Source organism: Podarcis gaigeae, assembly GCF_964106915.1.
Source record: "Podarcis gaigeae genome assembly, chromosome: 3".
NCBI classification, from domain to species: Eukaryota; Metazoa; Chordata; class Lepidosauria; order Squamata; family Lacertidae; genus Podarcis; species Podarcis gaigeae.
Window position 1 is genome coordinate 105840962 of NC_139680.1, and position 26236 is coordinate 105867197.

The 26236-nt window shown below is 44.1% G+C and overlaps 1 protein-coding gene and 1 long non-coding RNA gene across 15 annotated transcripts in view; both read left to right on the forward strand.

Annotated features, from left to right (window-relative positions):
* The window catches only part of SLC8A1 (solute carrier family 8 member A1), a 301989-nt gene that overhangs the window by 261126 nt on the left and 14627 nt on the right, over positions 1-26236 (forward strand). For all 14 annotated transcript variants that reach the window (XM_083733171.1, XM_083733177.1, XM_083733174.1 and 11 more), the window contains 3 exons: positions 4425-4555; positions 7319-7418; positions 24267-24542. In XM_083733171.1, the coding sequence (XP_083589297.1) occupies positions 4425-4555; positions 7319-7418; positions 24267-24542 (507 nt within the window). The remainder of the gene's footprint in view (positions 1-4424; positions 4556-7318; positions 7419-24266; positions 24543-26236) is intronic.
* LOC310842233 lies at positions 10098-21494 on the forward strand. The gene is made up of 3 exons (XR_014563022.1): positions 10098-11548; positions 11822-13389; positions 14136-21494. It is a non-coding gene; the product is annotated as an uncharacterized lncRNA (long non-coding RNA).

Sequence of the window (26236 nt, forward strand, 5' to 3'; positions counted from 1 at the left end):
CCCCCAATATTTTATTCAAGTTGGTTCCCCTGGTAGTAGGAGTTATCAGGGAGCAATTTAGAGAGAAGTAGGGTGTGCATGATTATTCATTATACAGTGGTACCTCAGGTTAAGTACTTAATTCGTTCCGGAGGTCCGTTCTTAACCTGAAACTGTTCTTAACCTGAAGCACTACTTTAGCTAATGGGGCCTCCTGCTGCTGCCGTGCCACCGGAGCGCGATTTCTGTTCTCATCCTGAAGCAAAGTTCTTAACCTGAGGTAATATTTCTGGGTTAGCAGAGGCTGTAACCTGAAGCGTATGTAACCTGAGGTACCATTGTATGAAGAATGCATAATGATGAGCTGAGCTCCTGACCTTCCTTATATAGGAACAAATAACTCACCAAGCCATCCATGAAGTAAGATTTAGGACTGGAACTCTAAGGCCTTTTCATCCCTCTGGCCTTAGAGGATTCTGACAATTTCAGGATCACTGCTTTTGTCTTTTAAAATAGGGAGGTATCATTCCAATCCATATCAGCCCAATTTATAACCCATCAACCTTCAGTCCTAGAACCATAGAATTGTAGAGTTGGATGGGACCATTCACACCCTCTAGCCCAACCCCCTGCAATACAGGAATCTTTCACCCCAATGACCCTGCAATTAAGAGTCTCGTGTTCTACCAGCTGAGCTATTTATGGCAGCCTATTTTTGCTGCCTGCCAGGTAATATTTTGTCATCCCTAATGCCTGAAATTAAACGGTGTCTCAGAGGCAAAATCTGCTCAGGTTCTCTTGGGGCACTGCCCTTTCTCAAGTCTTTTGTGATCTTCTTGCCTGCCTCCAGCACTTTGGCATCATAAATGAAACATGAAAATGCCACACACACCCCTCTTTATCAAACCCTGGAGCTACTAGGTCTTTTCATGAATTCTCAGACACTTTGCTAGATCAGAGTCAGCCTCAGTGGACAGCATCCCCTGCTGCTTGGATACAACTGGGTCTCTTCATTTTTTCCTGCAGACTTTTCTCACAAGGCTCTCATTGCATGTATTCTTATCCTTGGGTGGGGGAGCTATTTAACTCTCCCATAATGCCCTGGAGCAGTACATTTTGAGAAATGGGCAGACCTAGCCACTGCCAGGTGGTCCCACGGATGAAGGGGAAGGGTCACCAGGGTTACCAGCCTCACATGGGGAGCTACATCTAGGGGCAGATCTGATATGACACAAATGAAGCTTAAGCTTCATGAAGCGCCCCTTATCCTGGAGGGTCCCCAGAAGCAAAATTAGTCCACATTAGTAGAGCCAATTTGAGTCGCACGAGTCAAATAGATTACTTTTGTTGTTATATATATTTCAACAATTGCAAAGTTTTGAGAGTCAGTAGCACAGATGTTGTGAAGGTTTGGTGATCTGTCATGGAACAGCCCTCACTGAAGAAGATAACAATGGTTACCCTTACCCAGACCTTGTTTCTGGTTGTGAAGGTGGCCCCATAACACCTCAAGCTTCAAGGCCCCAGAAATGTAGGTAGGTCAGCCACTGACTGCATCCACCCCCTGCTGTAGTCTCTAGCTCAGCCTCTGCCTTCTGCCCCTCTCATGGCAGTGAAACCCCATCATCCATGGTTCCTTCCCTTTCTCTGCCATCTCCCTCTGCCACTGGGACTCCTTGCCCATTTGGGGGAGTCCCCCTTCACCTCCTTTCCAATCCAACTCCCCCATCCTTTCTTTGGCGTCTGCCGCTCTTGAATAACTTATGCAAGCGTCCGGGGTATTTCTAGGAAAGGAGACCCCTTTCTCTCTGAGCTGGTGCCCTCCGCAAAGCATTGCCCTCTGCAGCCACCTACGGGCTCCTCGTGGTAACGCCAGCACCCATTCCCCAGCTTCTCTACATCTCCCTCATAGCCCCTCTCTCGCTACAGCAGCTGGTTCAGGCACTTCCAGCAAAAACAAAACAAAATCACAGTTGTTTCCGCCCACCCTCCCCTCCACCATCATTGTCTTGGGCAGCATTCGAATTAACAAATTGCTTCCCATTGTTTTTGAACACCAATCAAGTTGCATTAGCACCTTCCAGATTCACTTCTTCCAAAGAACAGAAGGGGGGGGGTACAAGTGGGGAAAGGAAAAGAGAACTGAAGGGGCTGGCAGAGAGCAAAGAATTAAAATCCTTCCCAGCAAGAGGAACCTGTGCATGCTCAGACATGGTTAGGGTTGCCAGATGTCTCTTTTCAAAAAGAGGATGGATTTATTTGGAGTTTCTTATTCCAAAATGCCAGAGAAGCCACAGAATGCAAGAGGTGTCCCTAAGAGCAAAAGTTCAGGGCATTCCATAGGGTACATAACATAGCTCCCCACCACCTCAAAAAAATAAAGAAAAAAAGGAACCCTGAACATTTATTGGACTAAGCTAAATTTGCTCTGAGTTGGGCACGCTAACCAAGGGTTGGGAACAGATTGCCAGTCACCCACATTGGTACTCTTGGGTACAAAATACAGAAAGATCGCTTGGAGCAAAGTAGGGGGAAGGTTCTTCTTTGTATGAAGGGAACCTGGGGGAGAAGTAAGATAGGGCTGTGCTGATGCTGAGTTGCGTGGAAGCAGTTGTTTTTAATCTTTTTAAGTTTGTATGGTTAGTGCATTGTTTGATCATTGTAAACAACCCTGTAGCCTTTGTGGTGTCGGGCGGTCTGTAAGCTACTTAATAAATAAATCACAGTATGAAGGTGGCAAGCACCGGTGTTTGAAAATACGTGCATTGTACTAAGTAGACCTGTCAAGGATCTGTAGTCCTTATCGAGGGCCATTGCACACATTGCACAAACCCAGGTTTGCCTCTGAGTGCGCACCCAGCAGTCGTTCACAGCTAGTCCCAGTGCTCTAGGAAGTAAGGAGCTGTTGCTATCCAGGTAAGACTTTGGGGCAGAGCCCAAACGCCCTGTCTGAAGATTGAGCAGGAGGACCACCAAACACAGCAAGACTGACTCACCTCATTTGGAAGTAAGCAAAGTAATATTCATCACCCTATAAAGAGAGGAGGTTGTAAAATCATTAAGTTCAAGGTGTTTAATAACCTAAGATGATTACTTGTATGGTACATGTGTTTTCAAGCACTTGTCTGCCATGTACACAGGGCCAGATTCAACTAAATAGGCCTGTCTGGCACTCTCATTATATAATATATGTACACAAATCTAATGTACCATCGAATCTAATGTGCACCTCAATTTTCCCAAAAAAGTATTTGCCATGCCAGCCGTATTTTTCAAGCTTGCAGTCAAATCCAATGCACCGTCAAATCTGAGGTACGCATTACATTCGAGTAAATGCAGTATAAGCACCAGACAAAAATTTTCCTCAGTTGTTATTATTATTAATTAAAGTTGTGTGCCACCCTTCATCCATAGATCTCAGGGTGGTTCGCATTACAAAAATACATGATAAAAAGACAAAATGCATAAGAAGAACAAGAACAGAACAATAATCCTTCTCACTGCTTCCTATTATAGCCAGGCCTTTGGCCTTTTAGAAATGGGTGGGATAATTTTAGTGTATTTCTTTTTCTTCTTGGCTTTAATTTATCTATGTGGGGGTTGCCCTGGGCAAGATAAAGCGACAAACAAATTCAATAAATAAAATAAAGATAAATACGATAAGCAGCTACGCTAGCAGGAACAAGCACAAGGAGTCCCACTAGCATAGGGTTGCCCTATTTCAAAAAGTGAAAACTCCGGACACAAAAGTTTTTTTTGAAAATCAACACTTCCAATGTAGGCGTCCCAGGTTTCCCCAGACATTTTATCCAGCAATGCTGGATTCCAACCAGCTACATTTTTAGGCGTACACGTAAACAAATCTTAAGGGTGATATTCAATAAAAACCCTACTCAGAGTAGACCCTCAATGTACTTGTAGTAACAAAACTGAGCCTGGCCTCTGCAGAATAGTCACTGCTTTGTGATATTTTTATTTGTTTGTTTGTTTATGAAAAAATGATATTAAAATACATTGTCGTCGTCATCGTAGTGAGAGGAGTCCCTGAATCAGTGCCTCCCTCCATTTCCTTGAGCTGGAAAGATTTGCCAAAGCAGGGCCGGAGCCTAAACTGAGGTATAGCAAGATTGGTGTGGCTGAAGGGAAGCAATCACTTGAAATATGGAGACGTTATGAGCCAGTGATCTCATTTGCTAATGCTTCCAGGCAAACCATCTGCAGCAGCACCGTTCAGGCTCCTCGCCATGCAGGCGCTGGCCCCTTGCTTAATGGCCTGTCCTTTTTCCATAACAGATGTTTGCCTGCTTTTGCCATTGCAATGGGGCACATTTGAATATAAATAGGAGATCTCAGCTCCATTTGACAGAAGCTGGCTGTGGAGAAGTGAAAGCCCTGTTTCAAAATCTGTAAATTTATTCTTTTCTCGCTCTCTCCCCACTTTCCAGAAGAGAACGAAGAGAAGCAGCCACTGACGAGCAAAGAGGAGGAAGAGCGTCGCATTGCAGAAATGGGGCGCCCTATCTTAGGGGAGCATACGAAGCTGGAAGTGATTATTGAGGAGTCCTACGAGTTCAAGGTGAGACCTCTTCCCTGCCATGAGCCCTCTTCCCTGCCAAACTATTACAGCCCTCTTTTTGAATCGGGATCAAATCTGTGTAAAATGGCACAGCATAAGGCCAGGTCTGTGTTTTCCTGTGCCGAAAAAAATAACAAATTCTGTCCCAAGAAAAGGCAGATTGCACCATTTAGTCAAGTTATGCTGATTAGGCAGATTTACATAATTTATTCTACCGTTTTCCCCTGCTTTTTGCATGCATTTTCTAATTCTGATCTTCACAAGGAGGGGCAAGGAATTATGCCACTGGAAGCCTTGCTCAGCTGTTCCTCTTCCTTCTGAGGTCTTTTTTCCCCCAAGCAATCATAAGGACTAGATTTAAAAAAAAAAAATGAAAGCAAACATTCTCAGGAAGTTAAATGATGCACCCAGAACCACGTTCTGTTGGGATTTTAAAAAATGTGCCTCTGTGAATTCAAGGGATATAAATAAGCTTTTCTCAAAGGTGACAGCAACATGCACAAAGTACTTCCAGCTTCTCAGATTGTGAAATATAGTTAAGTGCTATTTGTGTATTGCACACATGTTGAGATCTCATTCGTTGCAATGGGAGTAAGGCTCACTCCCCAAGTCACCTGTCCAATACAGCTCCACCCCCAAGGTCTACCCATTGAGTGTGGATGTTGGGGGGCATGGCTAGCCCAAAAACACTGTCAGGAGTGAGGCCAACAGTGCCACCCCACTCCTAGCATCAACAGGTGAGAGCCCCACACATGCAGGGCACAGGTACGGTGCTCACATCTTGATGGCAAACTTTGGTCTTCCATGCCTTTCAGAATATCGGTTTCTAACCTTATCCATTTGTTATTTATTTTGGTAATTCGTAGACCGCTTAATTAAAATCATCTGTAAGAGGTGTACTGGTAGACTAAACTAATAAAGCTAGAAAATCTGTTAAAAGGATGGCATCAGAATTCAGTGTTCTGAATTTTTCAATCTACTGAAAAGTCTACTGATTTTGATTTCTTTTTACAAAAAGAAGTATTCATTCGGCACCAGAGGTTCAACAGGGTGGTGGCTTGTCTGATCTCAACTGGAATGGAGTTCCATAAAATTGGGCCCCAAAATTCCTGGCGGATACCAATCCATGGGGGACCACTGACAGTAACTCTCCTGAAGACCTTGTTGTTGTTGTTTAGTTGTTTAGTCGTGTCCAACTCTTCGTGACCCCATGGACCAGAGCACGCCAGGCACTCCTGTCTTCCACTGCTTCCCGCAGTGGAGGATGATAATAATAATAATAATAATAATAATAATAATAATAATAATAATACTTTGGGCGGCTCCCAATCGAGTGTTAAAAACAATACAGCATTAAATATTAACTTCCCTAAACAGGGCTGCCTTCAGATGTCTTTTAAAGATAAGATAGCTGCTTATTTCGGTCACATCTGAAGGGAGGGATAAGAAACCAAGTGGTCCGTAAAGTACATCCTGGACCACAAGCTGTTAAATGTAAATTAAAACATCCCACCAAAGACTCCAAATTAATTATCCCTCCAAAGACTTCGGAGCAGCAGAAGCTTTCCTTCCTGCTTCCCTTCATCCTCGTGACAACAGCATCCCCATGTGATTTAGGTTGTGAGAGAAGAGAGCAGATTGCTTAGTTCACTCTGTGAGCTAAAGGTCTCCTCAGGCCTAAACTAGCTCCCTAACTACTGCACCATTCTGGCTCTTTTCATTACAGCGGAAACACAGACTGGTCCACAGCACTCACAGTTGTATCATATTTACATTCCGAATGACACATTTATTTCTTTATTTGCATTCCCTGGGGCTATCGTGGGGAAATCAGATGTTGCAGCTTTACACGCTGCTTTCTGTTCTCCATCAGGCAGAATTTTCCATACACAAATAGGGAAGGAGCACTACTGGCTGGCAGAGAGAGTTCACTGCCTCCACATTTTCTGTGTCACTCAGCCAAAATATCCTGAGCGTCTCTTAAATCAAGGATGGTCCACTGGCTCCCAAAGCAATTTTATCTGGCCCCAGATGGCCCGACTGAGTTTTAATCATTACGTGGTTTTTAAGAAAATCCTCTTAAGTTTCACTTGCAAGGGGGGAAAAGCTATTGGTCTCCGTATGTAATGCATATCAATTTTAGTTAGTTGCATTCTGGGAAATAAAACTGCCTCAGAAGGGGATCCCAGCTTCCATACAAGTAGAGAAGATCAATATTAGATGCAGACAAGGGTACAGTCTGACTTAGAGGAAATCAAGGATAACCACAAAAGGAAATTTTCTGGCACACTGGCAGTTTTGAAGGAATTTTTCAGCAGTTCCCTCACAAGATGTTGGAAACCATATCTGTTGTGCATCTGGCCTTTTCAGTAGAGGAACAAGAAATGGGTGATTTGGAAAATCACTGCCGGAGGTCATGGAAATCCACAAGCAATAAGAGCAGGCAGTACTAGCTTCTATTCCCGTATATAGGATTGGACTTCGAAAACATTTATGGAAATTCTTTGAGTGCAAATATTCCAGGCCTTTTAAATGCAAAACGGAGACTTAAAAGCATAATACAAACAATATACTAATAGGCACATTGCAAACACAGACCAAACCTTCTTTTTGAGCAATATGGAGTGGGGAGGGTGAGTTGCATGTGTGTACATTTTCAGCCACTTTTATGACTTCACAGGGGTTTCAGATTTCTTTCCGTGAGCTCAAGCCTCTGGAGTGACAATGTGCTTAGCTTTCTAACGCATGTCTATCCGTCTGCAGAACACCGTGGACAAGCTCATTAAGAAGACAAACCTAGCTCTTGTGGTTGGAACAAACAGCTGGAGAGAGCAGTTCATTGAAGCTATCACTGTCAGCGCCGGTGAGTTTTTCTATTTCTGCATGTGCCATGAATTAGGAAAAGCCCTTCTTCTCCTGGCTTAAGGGCATCAAGTGAAACCTGACCCCAATATACCTAGCTTGCACTTGGCTTTGAAAGCAAAGCAGGTAGAGTTGGTATTCAGGGCTTCTAGGCAAACATCATCCTGCTTTTTGAACAGATTGTGCACTGCAGTGTGTTGAAGTTTTCCGCTACTGGCCTTGGGAAGCAGCACAGAAGAGCAACAACACAAACTCCATTCCTTTTAATGCTGCTTCCGTAGGGCTATCATTCAAGACCCACTCATATCTATAGAAGCTGTGCAGTAAACAGAGTTTAGACACTCGTTCTCATGTTGTTCTCTGTGTTGTATGTCCATGTCTACACATGAATGTGATTTCACACATTAACTCAAGGAACATGTGTTTCAATCTAGAGTCATAGCACACCGTAGGGAAAACTGGCATGTCCAGGAGGACATGAGCAACAAGGCAACAAACCAGAACTTAGATTGCTCTGATATTTGGTTTATTACAAAAATGGATAGAACTCAGTTGAAACAGGTTGTTATTTGATTAAATCTACAGAGGAGCTGGGAAAGGTGGGGCATTGTTTGAGGAAGACTAAGGAGGGAACGCGGGTGGCACTGTGGTCTAAAGATGCAGAGCCAGGGCTTGCCAATCAGAAGGTCAGCGGTTTGAATCCTTGCGACGGGGTGAGCTCCCATTGCTCGGTTCCTGCCAACCTAGCAGTTCGAAAGCACATTAAGTGCAAGTAGATAAATAGGTACTGCTCCGGTGGGAAGGTAAACGGTGTTTCTGTGCGCTGCTCTGGTTCGCCAGAAGCAACTTAGTCATGCTGGCCACATTACCTGGAAAAACTGTCTGCGGACAAACGCCAGCTCCCTCGGCCGGTAAAGTGAGAGTTGTCCGTGACTGGACTTAACGGTCAGGGGTTCCTTTACCTTTACCTTTAAGGAGGGAAAAGGAATGCTAATAAGGAGAAAGAAGTGTGATAGAAGCCAAATAGGCATGTGGGAAAGCAAATCAGTTTAGAGAAAGAAGCAAAAAATGTAAATTTCACCTTCCCTGAATGGGTAATTGTTTGGAGAGCTAGAAAAGCAAAGAAAGAGACAAAGAGAAAAGGAGGACTAGACCATGGGTATCACCTCTTCCAAGGTGAAGGGGTGGTGGAGAGTTCCTCAGTAGGACTACTATAAACCAGAAGGTTCTCCTTTGCTGGGGCCATGTTGTATGATGGCTAGGACACTCTAGCTTTGATTGATAGATTGCGTTCCCTTTGGGCCCTTGGAAAGTGAGCATGGCGATCAGGAAACCGAGGTGAGGAGGGAAAACCTAGGAGGGGGGAATCCAGGGAAAGAACCAAACACAAAAGACCACCAATTCTTCTTCGAGGTTCTTCTTAAAGGCCCGGTGGTGGTGGTGGTGGTGGTGAGGGTTGTGTCTTCCTAAAATTAAGGAACAGTACCAGTGGGATTTTCCCATTATGGGTGGTGGGTGCAGAAATGTATGTGGTGCATTTGTCTGCATCTCCTGGGTGTAGGATCCTAACTTCAAAATAGGTGCTAATGCGCTCAGAGTATTTTTGCACCAGTGGGTCTCACACTGTTGGCTGTATGGTGCCTTTCTTCTTTCTGGTTTGAAAGCACATGATACAGCAAATTTGCTGATACTTAGCAGGCTGGGGGGGGGCACTTGGGAGCCCCACACATTCCACTGTGAGTTCATTCCCTTATGGAAGGAAGACAGGATATATATTTGAGAAGATATCGGGGCAGAATGCAACAAAGTTGTGTGTGCAGAATAAAGTTCACTCACACAACAGGACTTCCTCTTCCTCCTCCTCCCCCCATCTTCCCCATTGGTTCCCCCTAAATCTGCTCTGGAGTGTTGGGAGAGAAGCTTTAAGAGATGTGGGGTGGGAGGAGAGGGTCGAAAAGTCTTCTTGCATGCATGCACAGGCTTTGTTCCACTCACAAACACACCACTTATGCTGCATTCCACCCATAGTATCTATCAGGCATTGGCAAACTCGGCCCTCCAGATGTTTTTGGGACTCCATCTCCCATCATCCCTACCTAACAGGACCAGTGGTCAGGGATGATGGGAGTTGTAGTCCCAAAACATCTGGAGGGCAGAGTTTGCCTATGCCTGGTATCTATAATCACAAAAGTATAAAAAAAACTTGATTCGGTTCTGCATGCAGCTATAGCACCAACACAGTCCTGTTCATGAGCTGATGTAAGTTTGGCTTGATTCTCTGGCTTTTATGGAAGCTTTGACAACAGAAAAATAGTCTCTCTGTGGGTGTGTGCCCACTTCAAGATTCCCTGTTGCAATTTGCACAGAAGCTTTTGCTTTGGCTGCAAGTACAGTCCTTCCAGACTTCACCCAGTTTTGATGCTTTTTGTTTTTCTACTGTATCTAGTTTTGCCAGAATAAGTAGACTGTCTCTTGGGATGGATCTTACAAAACTGACCTTTAAAAGCAAAATCTCTTATGGGACTTGTGCGCTTGTGCAATACAGTAACAAGTGACTTCAAATTATCTTTGTGCCAGAGTTCCACTCTGCCAAAGTAGCTCACGTGGCAGTTGTACTAGAAACTAAATGTTTTTTTTAAAAAAACAAAAAACACCCTGCAGCATACTAGCTGAAAAATACTAAGAACATAAGAATTGCCTTTCTGGGTGGTACCAAAGGTCCATCTAGTCTAACTTCCAGCTTAAGAGAAAGAGCAAAAATATGAATGAGAATATGCCATGAGCGTATGAACAGTACATTTCCTTCACTTTAATGTAAACACAACCACTCATAAATGAGTTTCTAGGCCAGTTTTCCATGCTTCCAGGAAAGACTAGAGATAAGGCCATTTCTCCTGTTACACGCTTAACAGCTTTCTCGCAATACATGATTTGGGAAACGTTTGCTTGAAGGAGACATTAGCTGGGTCTGCTGCAATCACCTTCCTGCCCTCCTCAAACCCTGCTATGGTCACAGACAGATGTTCCTCCTCCTCTCCCGCATGCCTCAGAGTAGAATTCCCCTGCGGGCTGCCGGCCATGCTCCTCAAGGCCGAGTTCCTGCCATTCCAGAAGTGGCAGGCCGAAAAAGAACGGCTCAGCAATCATTTGACCACGGAGATAAGAGAGTGATAAATCAAATGACAGCGTTTTATCTTCTGTCACTTTTCCAATGTTCATTCCAAAAGCAGCCAAGTGCAAAGACAAAGTGAGTGTCAGAAACTTTCCCAGCCAAGCAACAACCTCCGTCTGCATTTGAGCCTGTGATATACACACACACTTGCCTGGATTGCATCTAGGGAGTGGGGTGGTGGGAAATAACTTCATTTATTTTAACTAGGCTGCATTTGGAGGATTTATTGCATGACCTGTGCTGAATAAACAACAAAAAGGACAGATCTTATCTCTAATCCTAGAGTGCTTTTAAGTCGCGGAGTCCTTCCGTGCATCTGGAGCATATATTGGCTCTCCGATATTTCTCAGGCTCTTCCTTGCCCCTTAATGCTACTGAGAATTGAGCATGTCTGAAGGAAGCTTTGCCGCCCCCCCCCCTTTCCCCAAAATTAAGCCTGCTATGCTTGAGATAGTGGAGCTAGGAAGCTGCCTCTCCAACCTCCAGATGTTCTTTCCACTCCCTTGTGACTTCCTTCAGTTAAAGGCTAGAATTGCACCCAATGAGAAACACACATTTCCAATGAACCTATTTGCCATGGCAGGGGAGGAGACGACGCTTTAGCAAACTGTCAACTGTTCGTCTTGGAGAACCGCTCTTTAGATTCGCTTGCTGGCGTGGTTTTTGTGCTGCAACATTGCTTTTTCTCAGAGACAAAACAAGTGTTACGTGCAAAAAGTGTGTGCAACGGAAATGTGTGGTCCTTTTTTTTTTCCCCCTCTGTGGGAGAAGGTGGCTCCAGAGGTACTCGGATAGCAATTGTGGGAAACAGGATGCCGGGACTTCGCTATTCTTAGCCTCTGTTGTATATAAAGCCAATACAGCTGGTCCAAATATTCCAAGCGGTGATGTATACCATGGCCCCAATAGTGGACAGGAGTGGTGCTCACTTGACCGCCAGTTGGTCATGTCACTGCTGCGTACTGAAGAAGAAGAAGAAGAGTTTGGATTTGATATCCCGCCTTTCACTCCCTTTAAGGAGTCTCAAAGCGGCTAACATTCTCCTTTCCCTTCCTCCCCCACAACAAACACTCTGTGGGGTGAGTGGGGCTGAGAGACTTCAAAGAAGTGTGACTGGCTCAAGGTCACTCAGCAGCTGCATGTGGAGGAGCGGAGACGCGAACCCAGTTCCCCAGATTACGAGACTACCGCTCTTAACCACCACACCATACTGGCTCTCTACTGGGAGGTAGTGAGGGAGAGATGGGGCCTTGGAGAGGTCAGCACCGTGCAGTTGCACTGGTGGAGCCAATCTGGAACTCCCAGCAAGGCATTTGCACTCTGCCAACCTATCACCTGCTTGCCTTTCTGCTTTCCGGTAAAAAACAGCAACATGACCACCTGGAGGTCAGATGAGCAGTGGCACCCCACCAGACCATCTGCTGTTGCATGGCCCCTGTGTGTATGTTAAAAGCAAAAATATAATCAGTTAATATTGCCCTGCATAAAGCTGAACAGCAGCCTGCAACTTGCCCAGTATCTTACTGAAAAGTTTATTAGTCCCTATTTCTAGACTTTTCACAGCCCATAATATGTGGGTGGTCCAGCAAGATTAGGCTGCATTTCGCTGGATCACAGTTAGAACTGGAAGAGCTATCTTAAAAGAGGAAATGGGGTTTTCTAATCTGGTAGAAGTTAGTTACTCAGCCATTTTTCATTGATGACGGAGCCCTGGAGAAATGACTCTATCTCACTGTTTCCTTTGTGCCAGAATGACAGCTGAAGATCCTAAGCTAATAGCATTCCTTTCTTTCAAAGACAACTCTTTAATATGCCCTTTATCTGGTCTTTTGTTAAATATAATTTAAATAATCTTGATAAAGTTCACAACTTATTTCATTTTTAAACAGCAAGCTCGGGGGAGGGGGGTCCCCCCCTGTTCCAAAGTCTCCTGTATCTGAGTTGTTCATTCAACTCTGCTCTGAGAAATTTAAATTTATATACATGGTGTCAGCCTCCAACACGCGCCGGGGAAATAGAAGGCTCTCCCTGCTTCAAAAAGAATCTGGCCTGTGACTATTAGCCCTGTAAACACTTTGTCTGGGTTATCCTTCGACAAAATGGAATCCTTCGTACACCTATAGTGGGAGAGCTGCTAATCTGTTACGTCGGGTCATGCTGCTGATACAATGTTCAGTGGCTCAGCACCGCAAGGACAGTTCCCACACCACTGCCCCAAGGTACTGTCAGGGAAATTCCATTGTTGGCCCCGTGTCCTGTTTGCAGGCTTCCCATAGGCATCTGGTTGGCCACTGTGAGAGCAGGACACTAGACTAGATCCAGGAGGGTTTTTCTCTTATCCTCAGGCTCACCCAGTTCTCCCAAATGATAAGATATCATCACTTATCTTGGGTCACTGGAATATCTAGTTTATTTGCAGTTATACAGGTTGAGCATACAGTGGTACCTTGGTTCCCAAACGGCTTGGCTCCCGAACAAATTGGCTCCCAAACACAACAAACCCCAAAATGTGTGTTCCGGTTTGCGAATGTTTTTAGGAAGCCGGACATCTGACATGGCTTCCGCTGTTTCTGAATGAGTGCAGGAAGCTCCTGCAGCCAATCAGAAGTCGTGCCTTGGTTTTTGAACCGTTTCGGGAGTTGAATGGACTCCCAGAATGGATTAAGTTGGGGAATCTTAAACACATGAGCAAAATGAGCAAACGGCCATAGTTCACTTCTTTCTCTGCAGACCTCTGCAGAGACTGCCAGCGCCATTTGGGTGAGGAGCAATTTAGATCAGGAATTGAAATGGGTAGGAGGTTTAGAATCATAGAATCATAGAGTTGGAAGAGACCACAAGGGCCATCGAGTCCAACCCCCTGCCAAGCAGAAAACACCATCAGAGCACTCCTGACATATGGTTGTCAAGCCTCTGCTTAAAAACCTCCAGAGAAGGAGACTCTACCACACTCCTTGGCAGCAAATTCCACTGTTGAACAGCTCTTACTGTCAGGAAGTTCTTCCTAATGTTTAGGTGGAATCTTCTTTCTTGTAGTTTGGATCCATTGCTCCGTGTCCGCTTCTCTGGAGCAGCAGAAATCAACCTTTCTCCCTCCTGTATGTGGCATCCTTTTATATATTTGAACATGGCTATCATATCACCCCTTAACCTCCTCTTCTCCAGGCTAAACATGCCCAGCTCCCTTAGCCATTCCTCATAAGGCATCGTTTCCAGGCCTTTGACCATTTTGGTTGCCCTCCTCTGGACACGTTCCAGTTTGTCAGTGTCCTTCTTGAACTGTGGTGCCCAGAACTGGACACAGTACTCCAGGTGAGGTCTGACCAGAGCAGAATACAGAGTGGCACTATTCCTTCCCTTGATCTAGATGCTATACTCCTATTGATGCAGCCCAGAATTGCATTGGCTTTTTTAGCTGCCGCGTCACACTGTTGGCTCATGTCAAGTTTGTGGTCAACCAAGACTCCTAGATCCTTTTCACATGTACTGCTCTCAAGCCAGGTGTCACCCATCTTGTATTTGTGCCTCTCATTTTTTTTGCCCAAGTTTAAATAACTTCTCCCCCGTAACCATTACTGTGAGAAAATTGGCAGCGCCTCCCCACCACCTGCCCATAGTTATTCCACTAGCCAGAGGATCCAGTCATGCAGTTCCCATATAACATGTAATTTGGTCTCCATTAAAAACTTGCTCAATTCACTGATGCAGGTAGTGACTGAACAATAGTACCAATGTGGAGTCTGTGTTGCAACGATTTCCTTCCTGCTTCCAAACTATTGAGTACTAGTGGTTTTGCTGGTGATCTTTGCTTCTTCCAGTACACTGATATTAGTTTGCCTGTCTTCCTAAGTGATGTGTAAAATTTTTCAGAGACACCGTTGATAGAATCTTTTGAGGAGTTGGAGATGGTGTTTATAAGTGGTCCATGTTTCACAAGCATATAGTAAGGTTGGTAGTACAATAGCTTTGTAAACAAGCATTTTGGTTTCCCTGTGAATGTCCCAGTCCTCAAACACTCTGCACTTCAATCGGGAGAAAGCCGCACTCACAGAGCTCGATGCTGGGTTTTGGCATCAATGTTGGCCCTTGTGGAAAGATAACTGCCTGGGTAGGAGAAATGATTGACATTTTCCAACATTACACCATTGAGTTGGATTTGTGGCACTGCAGAGGGGTTATTTTGTACTTGTTGGTGCAACACTTTGTCTTTTTTTTGGATGTTGAGTGATAGGCCAAGCTTTTCATAAGCTTCTGCAAAGAGATTTAGGATGGTTTGGAGGTCATCCTCTGAGCATATGCACACTACGTTGTCATCAGCATGCTGAAGCTCTGTGACAGAAGTTACGGTAACCTTTCCCCTGGCTACGTAATTCATTTATGCCCCATTCTAGCCAATCAACAGAACGGCTCTAATTGACTTCAAATGTAAAGGGAAAGTTGTCAAGAGTTAGCACTGCACATTTTTTTCCCAAAGAGGGCATGATCAGATCAGTTTTGTCTCCCATATGAAGTCCTTAATTGCTTATCCTGTGCTTTATCTATTACTCTGTAATGAAACTCTGACACATGAAGGCCATTTTCTGGATTGGCTTTGCAGTCTCAGTGGTTCGGAATGCTTTTCCTGTAACCAGAGAAACATTCTATCAGTGCCACCTTGAGAAAGTCAGTGTTATTGGTCCCTGGGGCTTCATTAGAAATGTCAGCATATTCTGCAGCAGTATCTATCGAGACGGCTTGTCAAATGGCTGTTTCAAGTGACGAGCTAGAAGCAGGAGCATATGGTGATGGAGAGGAGTACTTATACCACATACCTGACTCCCAATAGACTGACCTTGACTAGGGCAACAGGTTAAAAACTTGCCTCTTGTTCCGTCAGACTAACATTCTTGCTGATTAAAGGAGAATTCAGATGAGCAGGGGACTCCTGAGTCAGAGCAGGGTGGAAATATGTCGGAGCTGGTTCTATAAACTGTCTATTCTCAGGCTTCCAGAGACCCATCACCTACACGAATTGAAAACTGAACACACTTGCGGGTTCTTTTTATGTCAATGTTGCTGTGCTCCATTAGTCTTCAATTAGAGTGTGGTGCTCCAACCCAAGTTAACTAGTGTCATTGGTACTTTTCGTTTCTGAACAGTAAGAGAAGAATGGAGAAAGAGGGTTGGGTGAGTTGAAGCAGATAGTGAATAAAAATGCATACAAGCGATGATTGCTATGACTTACTAATCCAGAACCATCAATTTACAGGGCACATTACAGAATTCCTTAAACAAAAACCCAGTCCCATGGGCCTATACCCAGAGAGTTTATAACAAAAACTTTGGTCACTTCCAGTTGACTTGTTTATTGAACATTCATCCCGACTTGTTTGTGGGGAGATTAAATGCCATCAGGTACTTGTTGAGCATTCATCCTGATTTGTTTACAGGGACGTTAGACGACCTTGTGCCAAGCAAACCTAATTCTGCACTTTCCAGTTTATTTTCGCATCACTTTCCTTATTGCAAAGAGTCTTTTGTAGTGGGCAGGGGAGAGCGGGCTTGTTGCACAAGAGATCCAAATCAACTTCAGCTGTGCAGCCCAAATTTGGTGGTATGTAACTGAATCCCACCCAGAGCCAGCCAACTCATGAGGCAAGGTGAGACAACTGCCTTGGGCAGCAGAAGCCACAGGGACAGCAGATCCCAATGTAGAGCTTTATTTCCCTGGTGTGGCTCTTCACTCATTCCTTCTTTCCTCACTGGGGGACCACCATTTTGTGGTTCACCTCAGGAATCAAGATGTCTTCAGCCAACCCTGATCCCACCCAAAAAACAGTGACAGTCTGGAACTGCTTTTAGACAATGGGGCATAGAAGGGAGAAAGAGTCAAGGTTAGCCAGAGGGGAACATGAGCAAATGGAGTTACACATACTTAAGCTTAAGCTTTAGTTACACCTGGATTGAGGATGCTGAAAGATGCTACAGGGCCTGTGTCCAAGCAGAGCTCTAGCCACTCTGCCATACTGTCCAATGCTTGGCTACCTTCACCATCATTCATGTATACTAATTGCGAATTCAGGGGCTGACTTATGATGGTGATAAAACTGAAAAGAGACCACTGGGAGAAAACAAGGAGGCACCCACATGCTTGAGGGAACTGCAAGGTTTGCGGAAGTTTAACAAAGCGAGAACCTAAAAGGTGGGGGGAGTTAAAATCCGAAACAAAAAAATGCTCATGGAAGACTGAGCATGCTCAGTAGCCATGGAATGCTGACTGACTGTTGTGGAAGGGAGGGTGGAATGGAGTATCCTGGAAGAAATAATGGCTGGTTGGGTAGAATCCTGAACTCCACACTGCAGCATTTTGCAGAGTTTTCTAATGAGCCAAGGATAAGATATTAGAACTCCTTGCCCAGGGGAGCCTTCTAAGCTCCTCCCCAATAGCCTTCAGGAGATGGGCAAACGTGTATATTGTTTTGTAAGGCCTCCAGTGGTTTATCTGGGCCCTGTTTTTGGCTGGTTAGGATTTTACTTTTTGCACCAGCTGTTGTTTCATTCTTATGAGTAGCTCCATCAGAGGTTCTTTGGACCTTAAAAGGCATTATGGAAATGAATTATTCGTTACTAGTAGCAGTAATAATAGATTTCATCCCGGTGAGTCTGCTTTTCACAAGCTTGGTTCTCTGTAATGTTTACTCAGCTAGCAGGAAGCAAGAAATTTCACAAGTATGTTAAAATGAGCCCAATAGTCACTCAAGGGGAAAGTCCCTCATCCTCTTCATGGAACAGTCCTTTGCTTTCGTAGCATTTTCAGCCATGTCTTTTGCTTGCAGAACTCACTTCAAAGGAAGGAGCGTTGTGCTGAATTCGGTATCTAGCCATTTCCATCAGCCTTTTGTTTCTTAATGCCCAGGGAGCCACTGAACTAAGTTCTTTTAATATTAACCTAAACAATAAATGGCTCGTAATAGCTTGGTGCTTGATTCCCCTAATGGATTTTTGTTGTCCTGGTCCCTCATCTCTCTCCATAATGTACTTTGACAGAATTAAGCATCAAAAGATTTCCAAGGTGAGCTGGGAGGGTGACTATGCTTATTCATACAAAGGTGGTTGTGTTCATGCAGGGTTTGGGAGGTTTTTTTCTTGGTAAGTGCTTGAAATCTTAGTGCTTTCAAAAGTACTTAAAGCACTTTAAAGGACCTCTTGCCACCACCACCCACAGCAAGCTCTGTGATAGCCGGAAACGTCATAATCCCAGAACATATGAAAATCTGAAAATTTTGAAACCATGCTAGCAAACTATTGCCTTCGTGCATAATCCTCACATGCATGGTGTGCCAAGCAGCATTCGTTGTGATTTTTGCTTCGCAGTTCTCCCATCCCTCTCATTGGGGTTGTCATGCATTTCAGCCTCTTGTGACCCCCTCATGCATAGGACATGTGTTAAAATTATTCAAGAGATGGGTTAAATGATTGCTAAAAATTCATAGATTACCTAACTGTTAGGGCGTCTGCTGGTTTATCGTAATGCAAATAATGCAGAGTGAGGTGGCACTTAAACTGTCGTTCAGCCTAGACCAGGGGTAAGCAACCTAAGGCCCGGGGTCCGGATGCGGCCCAATTGCCTTCTCAACCCGGCCCACGGACGGTCCGGGAATCAGCATGTTTATACATGAGTAGAATGTGTCCTTTTATTTAAAATGCATCCCTGGGTTATCTGTGGGGCCTGCCTGGTGTTTTTGCATGAGTAGAATGTGCGCTTTTATTTCAAATGCATCTCTGGGTTATTTGTGGGGCACAGGAATTCGTTCATATTTTTTTTCAAAATATAGTCCGGCCCACCACATGTCTGAGGGACAGTGGACCGGCCCCCTGCTAAAAAATGTTGCTGACCCCTGGTTGGGACACTGAGATCCAGCTCCAAGGGCCTTCTGGTGGTTCCCTCACCACGAGAAGTGAGGTTACAGGGAACCAGGCAGAGGGCCTTCTCGGTAGTGGCGCCCACCCTGAGGAATGCCCTCCCAAGGAAAGAAGATGTCAGGGAGATAAGTAACTATACACGCTTTAGAAGATATCTGAAGGCAGCCCTGTATAGGGAAGTTTTGAATGTTTAATGTTTGACCATGTTTTTATAGTAGCTGAGGCAATCCAGTCAGATGGGTGGGATACAAATAATAAAAATAAAAAAATAAAAAATTATTAAACTCTTTTTCGCCAATTAACCATTCTTCCCCACAATCCTAAGCTAACCCCACCCCACCCCGGTTAGTCCCCACCCCTCAGCCAAGCATATTTATGAGATCATAATCAGCTGGGGGGGGGGGAAATCACTGGGGGAGAGTCGTGGTGGGGAAGAATTAGCAGGCAGGTGATGGATTAAACATACCAACCTCTAATTCCCGCCTATGAATTCCCCAAACACAATTATGGGATTCCGATGATGTCTACCTATACATATTTATCTGGAAGTAAATCCTACTTTCCTTCCGAGTAGCCTGCATAGAATTATACTCTTAATCTTCCCTGTTTGTGGGATTTTGCCATTCTCTGTTGGCTTACAAAGCCCTCCCAACACAACAACATTATTTCTGGCTATTCCAGAGTATATTGAGAGTGAACGGTTGGAGATCTGTTGACTATTGTCAGGAACCAGGAAGAAAGGATTTATGTTGTGTGTGTTTGGCGAGGTGCGGGTTTCTTTCTGCACTGCAAGCACCACTACATTAAGGGGAAAACAGAGTGGCATTTTCCTTTCTTCGCAATAAAACGGATCATTACCCTACTGAGAAAATGTGGCAGCCACACAGCGAGGGCACCTGAATGCTCCAGGCTTTAACAGCTGTCCAGTGTGCTCCTCCTCCTCCTCCCTTTTTGTAAGATTATATAAGCTGGTGCTCTACAATGCATCAAGAGCAATCATTGCACCTGCTTGACACAAACGGGGGGAAAGTAAAAATGTTCTGTAACAGTTGGCCTTGTGGGTCAGGCAGAGAGACTGGAGAAATAGTCATTGGTGCGAGGACAGAATGGCCACTCCGCTAAGCCCCATTTTCAGACATTATGTGGGGCAAATAAGGAAATATAGCAACTTGCAGAGAACTATAGCAAAGTGGGTTCAGCTGGAAGAAAATTACATGGGAGCAGTTGGGAAGAGGTGCTCGTGGGGTCAGAGAGACATCCCACCCCCTAAGCAGTCTTTGCTCTTCAGTCATGCTAGGACCCCGTTCCCTGGGGCACTTCTGCATTTAAAAAGACAGGCTTCTCCACTGTCACATGTAGAGGTGTAAGGTTTGTATAATATTTTTTTAAGCAGTGAGGCCTACTCTGGAAGCATCTTCATTACAATCAGCCCAACATACCTTTCCTCTCCAGAGTTAAGCTCAATAGAGTGGGGCAGTGTGTTTCTCCAAGTTTGATACAGAAGTCATAGGGTACAGCACCCATTGCTGTTGCTCATCCTCAGCTTCTCCTCCCATAATCACCAGTTCTCAGAGCAGGAACATTATTGGGGGGGGGGGAGATAGATATATATTACCTGTGTGGTGTAATTAATAAAAGAATTGGCTGGATCCCTAAATCCAAACCATGGGGCTAAACACACTCTCCAGTAAGAGAGCCCCAGCAGAGTTTAAAAGTCACAAAATGTGCAGCGAAAATGACGTGTTGGAAACAGAGGTTGTTAGACCCTTTAAATACCCTGTTTAGTTCACTTACAGCACTCCCCCTCTCGAAATAAACAGATCACACCATTAGTAAGTCGTAAATGCTTTACTTGCAAACTCCAAAGTTCAGATTCATGTGTTATTCTATGCAGCAGCAAGAAGAACACAAGGTTACAAAATACAGAGTAATACTTCTGACCAGACGTGTTAGCCAACTTCTTCACCGGTGGTGAGGGGGGAGTGATCTGAGTCTAGCAATATAGTTCTATGGTCTAAATCACTTCATGCCTTAACTTGATAGTTATATTTAACTGTGATTCCTCACACCTTATTCATTTGCACACTTTTAAATAAAACAGGTGTTTTGGGTCTAGGGATGAGGGAGACACTCTGTTCAGCTGACATTTTTAATGCCCACTTCAGACTTCCTGAAACAACACATGAACTGAAATATCCGTCAATCAGAGCACTTCAATTAAAAAATGTATATTAGAGGAAAGTGTGCATAACAATACATGTCTCAATGAAAATAATATTTAAAAGTGCATTGCATTAAGGAAAATTGCTTACAAAAAAAAGTCTATATGAGACAAAATTGCATTCAAAATGTGTCCATTCAGAGAGAAAATACTAAAATGCTGACAGATTTTCATGAGGGCTCTTTTAAAAATATCTGCAAATAAGTGCAGAAATGGGGCAAACTGAACTTAAGAGAGGAAAGCAGAGAGACTGAAAGAAACCGTAATTGACAGGTTCATCCATCTCTAACTGGGTTCATGCTCTGCTACACCAACCAGCAAGGGAAAGAAAGATGTGTTTGTAATTGGGACACTGCTAAGAAGTGCAATGAATTTAATGGAGCTTTAAAAACTCTTTGGGATATTTAACAGTTGAATTTTACCTATTGCTCCTCTGCAGAACCATCCAAGAAGAGTGAGTAACGTGTTTGTTTGTTTGTTTGTTTGTTTGTTTGTTTGTTTGTGTGTTTTGTTCTTTTCTCTCTCCTTTTATTGCTCCTTCTCTGCTCTTACTTCCTTTACCTCTTTACAATTTCAGGTGGTAGGCTGGTTAACTGGGGGTGAGGGGAAAATTTTGGCTTGGGAGGTGTGTGACGGCGTGGGGTGTGTTCTACTTTGTGTTTCCATTGCATGTATGGTTTTCTCATTGCTGATGGATCGTTTAATAAAACAGTACCAACCGTTATTAACAAAAATTAAATTGAAAAGCCAAAAAATGGCCACATTCAAAAATCAAAATAAAACCATAAACCATTGCGCCCACTTCACTACTACCTGCCTGTGCTGCAGAGAAACAAATTATGATTCCTAGTTTTGCTTTGCATTCAAATCAGGCATCATGGGGTTTTTTGATCCAAGAAACCACAGTCTACAGTCAAGGTTTGTTCTTGATCCTATTTTATTGGAGCAAAACATACAATAATCCCCATTTGGGATGTAATGCTAAGCTAGGATTCATAGTTTGTTCCCACTATATGCTAGTGGGGAGGAGCGAAACATGAGCGCACATTCATAGTATACCATTAACTATGGTTTACTTTGACCTGAGATTTCAAGTGAAGCGGGGGAATAGAGATGTGCAAAATAATGCAAAACACACGAAAAATAAATAGAGATAAAGCATTAGATGATTGATCACGAGGGCACAATTTTCATCTGTGGGTTGTGAGTTAAAGCCATGCTTTATGCAATATGAACTGAAAATTAAAATATTCAAGATGGCCTTTCCTTCTAACCATGAGTGATAACCTTTGTTTATTAAGCTGCATGCTACCTTCCTTCAGTTTGTTAAAAAGGCACCTATGGTAAGGCTGTGCTTAATATTTATATATATATATATATGCTTTCGTAGATTTTCACGGGTACAGGAATGCAGGTTTTGGTGTCCTCGGGTGTCTTCCCGTGTAAAAGTTGGGGTGTCTAGGCGACGTTTCGACGAGGTCTCACTCGTCATCTTCAGGCTGGTGCTTTCGGCTTCTTGTTACTGGAACAGAGCGGGATCTCAATGTTTGAGTTCCTATAAATACTGTAGAGGGGGTGTGGTGTCTAGCCTCCAATGTTCTGGGCAGAGAGGAAGTTCCCAGGCTAGTGTGCCTTTTCTTCTTTTGTTCCTTAATTACTTGAGAGATACCTTGAGTGATTTCTTGAGTGATATCCTGAGTACCACTTAGGTGGGTCATTAGGTGTGGATTAGTTGCTAAAGTCTTTGTGTCTTGACCTCTTGAACTTTGTGAAGAGTTTTCCTGAGAAGATGGCTGTATTGCACCAACCAAAAAATAGCCAATATCCTCAGAAACCCCAAGGATAAAATCCAGTTGGAAAACCAAGGGATCTATGAAATACCCTGCAAAGTCTGCCCAGCCACGTACATTGGACAAACAAACAGACGAATAAATGCACGTATCGCAGAACACAAGAATGCCGTCAAAAAAGAAGAAAAAACTTCCTCTCTTTTCCAACACATGAAAGAAACAGGACACGAAATTAATTTTGCAGATTCCAAATTGCTCTTTAACACGGAACATCACCACAAGAGAATAATCATGGAAGCCATCGAGATAGAGAAACACCCTCACAACATGAACAAGCGTGACGACACATCCCGCTTGCCAGACATCTGGAAATTAGCCCTCCCCACAAAAACTGACACCAGATCCAGAGGCACACAGAACGCCAACACCAATCAACCACACCAGACCCAAACCCAGACCCTCTCCACAGATGAATTACTGACACCATCCAGTAGCCAATCCATGGTGGCACCTCCGGATGCTGCACCCCCCTGCAATCCCTACACAGATCTGACTGACACAAGCCACAAAACCACAGCTCGCCCCTATACACGAAGCCAAGCCAAAGCACAACTAAGTGCAATACAGCCATCTTCTCAGGAAAACTCTTCACAAAGTTCAAGAGGTCAAGACACAAAGACTTTAGCAACTAATCCACACCTAATGACCCACCTAAGTGGTACTCAGGATATCACTCAAGAAATCACTCAAGGTATCTCTCAAGTAATTAAGGAACAAAAGAAGAAAAGGCACACTAGCCTGGGAACTTCCTCTCTGCCCAGAACATTGGAGGCTAGACACCACACCCCCTCTACAGTATTTATAGGAACTCAAACATTGAGATCCCGCTCTGTTCCAGTAACAAGAAGCCGAAAGCACCAGCCTGAAGATGACGAGTGAGACCTCGTCGAAACGTCGCCTAGACACCCCAACTTTTACACGGGAAGACACCCGAGGACACCAAAACCTGCATTCCAGTACCCGTGAAAATCTACGAAAGCAAATATATATATATATATATATATATATATATATATATATATATTCAGTTAATGAATTAAAAGAATATATCTAGTGGATTGACAGCCCTGTTTGAAAAACCAGCCTTGCATATGTGCCTCTGCAGAACCTCTTATTTTAAACATAATCATAATTATCCTGATTCTGTGAAATGTTGAGGTGATGGACAGTGAACATAATGCAAAGAAACCACCTTATTTGTCTGCCTCATTACAGCAACAACAACATGTGGATTTTTGTGTACCAACAGCTTTGGGGTGGACCAGGTGTGCGCTGTGGGTAGTGAGGCAGTGTGCCATTTGGAAATCCTGTCGCACCGTCAACCAAAGTGGTTCAGGCCATAAGCGCCACGGGCAGAAATAATAATAAAGCATATGAATATATAAAACCACCTTATGTGGACTCATATCATTGCTCTGTCTAAGCCAGTTCTGTCCACTCCAGTTGGTACCTCTGGCACCTTTTCCAACCGTGGTATTTAACAGCATCCCCCAGCTTCCAGGTGCTTTCAACTACAACTCCCATCACCCCCAGCCACCATGGCCAGTTGGGAGATGTAGTCTACAGGGACCAGGTTGGGGAAGACTGCTATCTGTGGAGCATCCAGCATCAATGGGATGGTAGTGTACGCCAGCTGCAAGTGACTAGAAAAGCCAGTTTTACACTGACGCCTCTCTCTTCCCACATTGTTGCTCATTTATCCAGGAGAGGACGATGACGACGACGAATGTGGGGAAGAGAAGCTGCCCTCCTGCTTTGACTATGTGATGCACTTTCTGACCGTCTTCTGGAAGGTCCTTTTTGCCTTTGTCCCCCCTACGGACTACTGGAATGGTTGGGCTTGTTTTGTTGTGTCCATCTTAATGATCGGCCTTCTGACTGCGTTCATCGGGGACTTGGCGTCCCATTTTGGCTGCACCATTGGGCTGAAGGATTCTGTGACTGCAGTTGTGTTCGTTGCATTGGGGACTTCAGTGCCAGGTAAAAAAAAGAAAGAAGCAACACCAAAAACGCAAATATAGTCATAATAATTTTGTGCCTTGCCAATGTTTTTCATGCCATCGTACTCTGCTGTGCGGGGCGCGGGGGATCCCAAGAGACCTGGCAACAGTCCAGGATTTTCCATCTGGACTGTGTGTCTATGCAATTTGTAACACAGATTGTAGGAGGAAGATTTAGTTAACAATTATCAACCCATTTATTTGCAAAACAATTATTTTAGAACCAAGCGGGTTATTCCAGAATATGTAATGGGCTGCTTGCAACCTTAGTCCATTTACTTCTAAGTAGCCTTAGTTAAATTGTAAGGAGCATATTACTTGATCTATGAGTCATTTTGTAAAAATGCACATAGCAGTAGGTTCTGGGGAGCCAAATCAGAAGGGTAGCAAGGAGAATTAACCTTCCTCCTACCAATAAGACCTTCCCTTTGTGCACAGAGCAGCTTGGGGCAGATTGGTTTTAGTCAGGATTGGGTGGAAGCTTAAACTACTACTCCCGGCTCCCCACAGACCCATTTCTGATCAGGGGGCCCAAATGCTGCTGTTTGTATTTTTAAAGCCATTCATTAAACTATACATTTAGTGTCATGAGTCGTTTGGCCCATATACATGCAAGAGACTCCTGATGATTCAGATGACACTCAGTTAATCAATTGCAGAGGAGAGCACTGAATGAACCTTATGTATTGTTTGCACACACTTGTGCCCCAGTTTGGAGCACATGCGTCAAATTTTAGGCTGCGTATTAAAACCTTATACAAGAAATATGGGGAAATAATCAGGTCAGAGAACAATTAAAGGCATTAAAGAAAACAAAAAACATGTTCTTGAGCAAGAGATCTAAATATTTTCTGCCAACCAGATATTTACATATTAACCCCAGAATCTAATGAAAGAGTCCTCATAAGAATTTGAAATAATTGCTGTGTTTGCTGTGCTTTTCTCCAAATATATATTTGATGAGTGCATAACCAAAGACAGAGATGAGGAGTGTGTGGCCCTCTAGTTGTTGCTGGACTCCAACTCCCATGAGCCCTAGCCAGCATGGAACCCACTGCCTTGTCACACAGGGGGGAAGGAGCGAGTATAAAATTTGATGCCCGCAAAGCCAGATAAACAAGGCACCAGAGATTCTCCTATTAAAGCCCCATTTAAATGAGCGAGAGCAGTGCAGTAGTGGTGCTGTCAGAACAGCTCTTATCCATCAGCCACATGTGTTGAAATCCATCACATTCAAGGGAGCTATATGCAAAATATGTTAGCTGCATGCTGAAAAAAATCCCCAGGGGCCTAAGTCTTTTACGCTGGGCACCATTCACAGTGGCAGTGTTTCTTAAGCTGTTGCCCCACATGCTAAAGAGGTAACCCACTTCCCACTTGAAATCTAGGCTGAAGAGCAGCGTGCGTCTTTCAGTATGAGCTGAAGTTTGTCTTATTCCAGGTCCATAGAATTATCTTCATCGGCTGCTTGTTCTTTTGGACACTGCAGGGTCTCAAGCAGAGAAGGAACTTTCCCATCCACTGTTATCTGACCCTGTTAAGGGAAGGCACCATGATTTGACCCTGCAACCACCTACCTTTGAAGCATGTGCTCTGCCGCTAAGCTATGCTCCCTCTCTCAAGTGTTGCTTCCACCAGCAGCAGCAAGTGCAGTAGGCACTTCGAACAAAACAA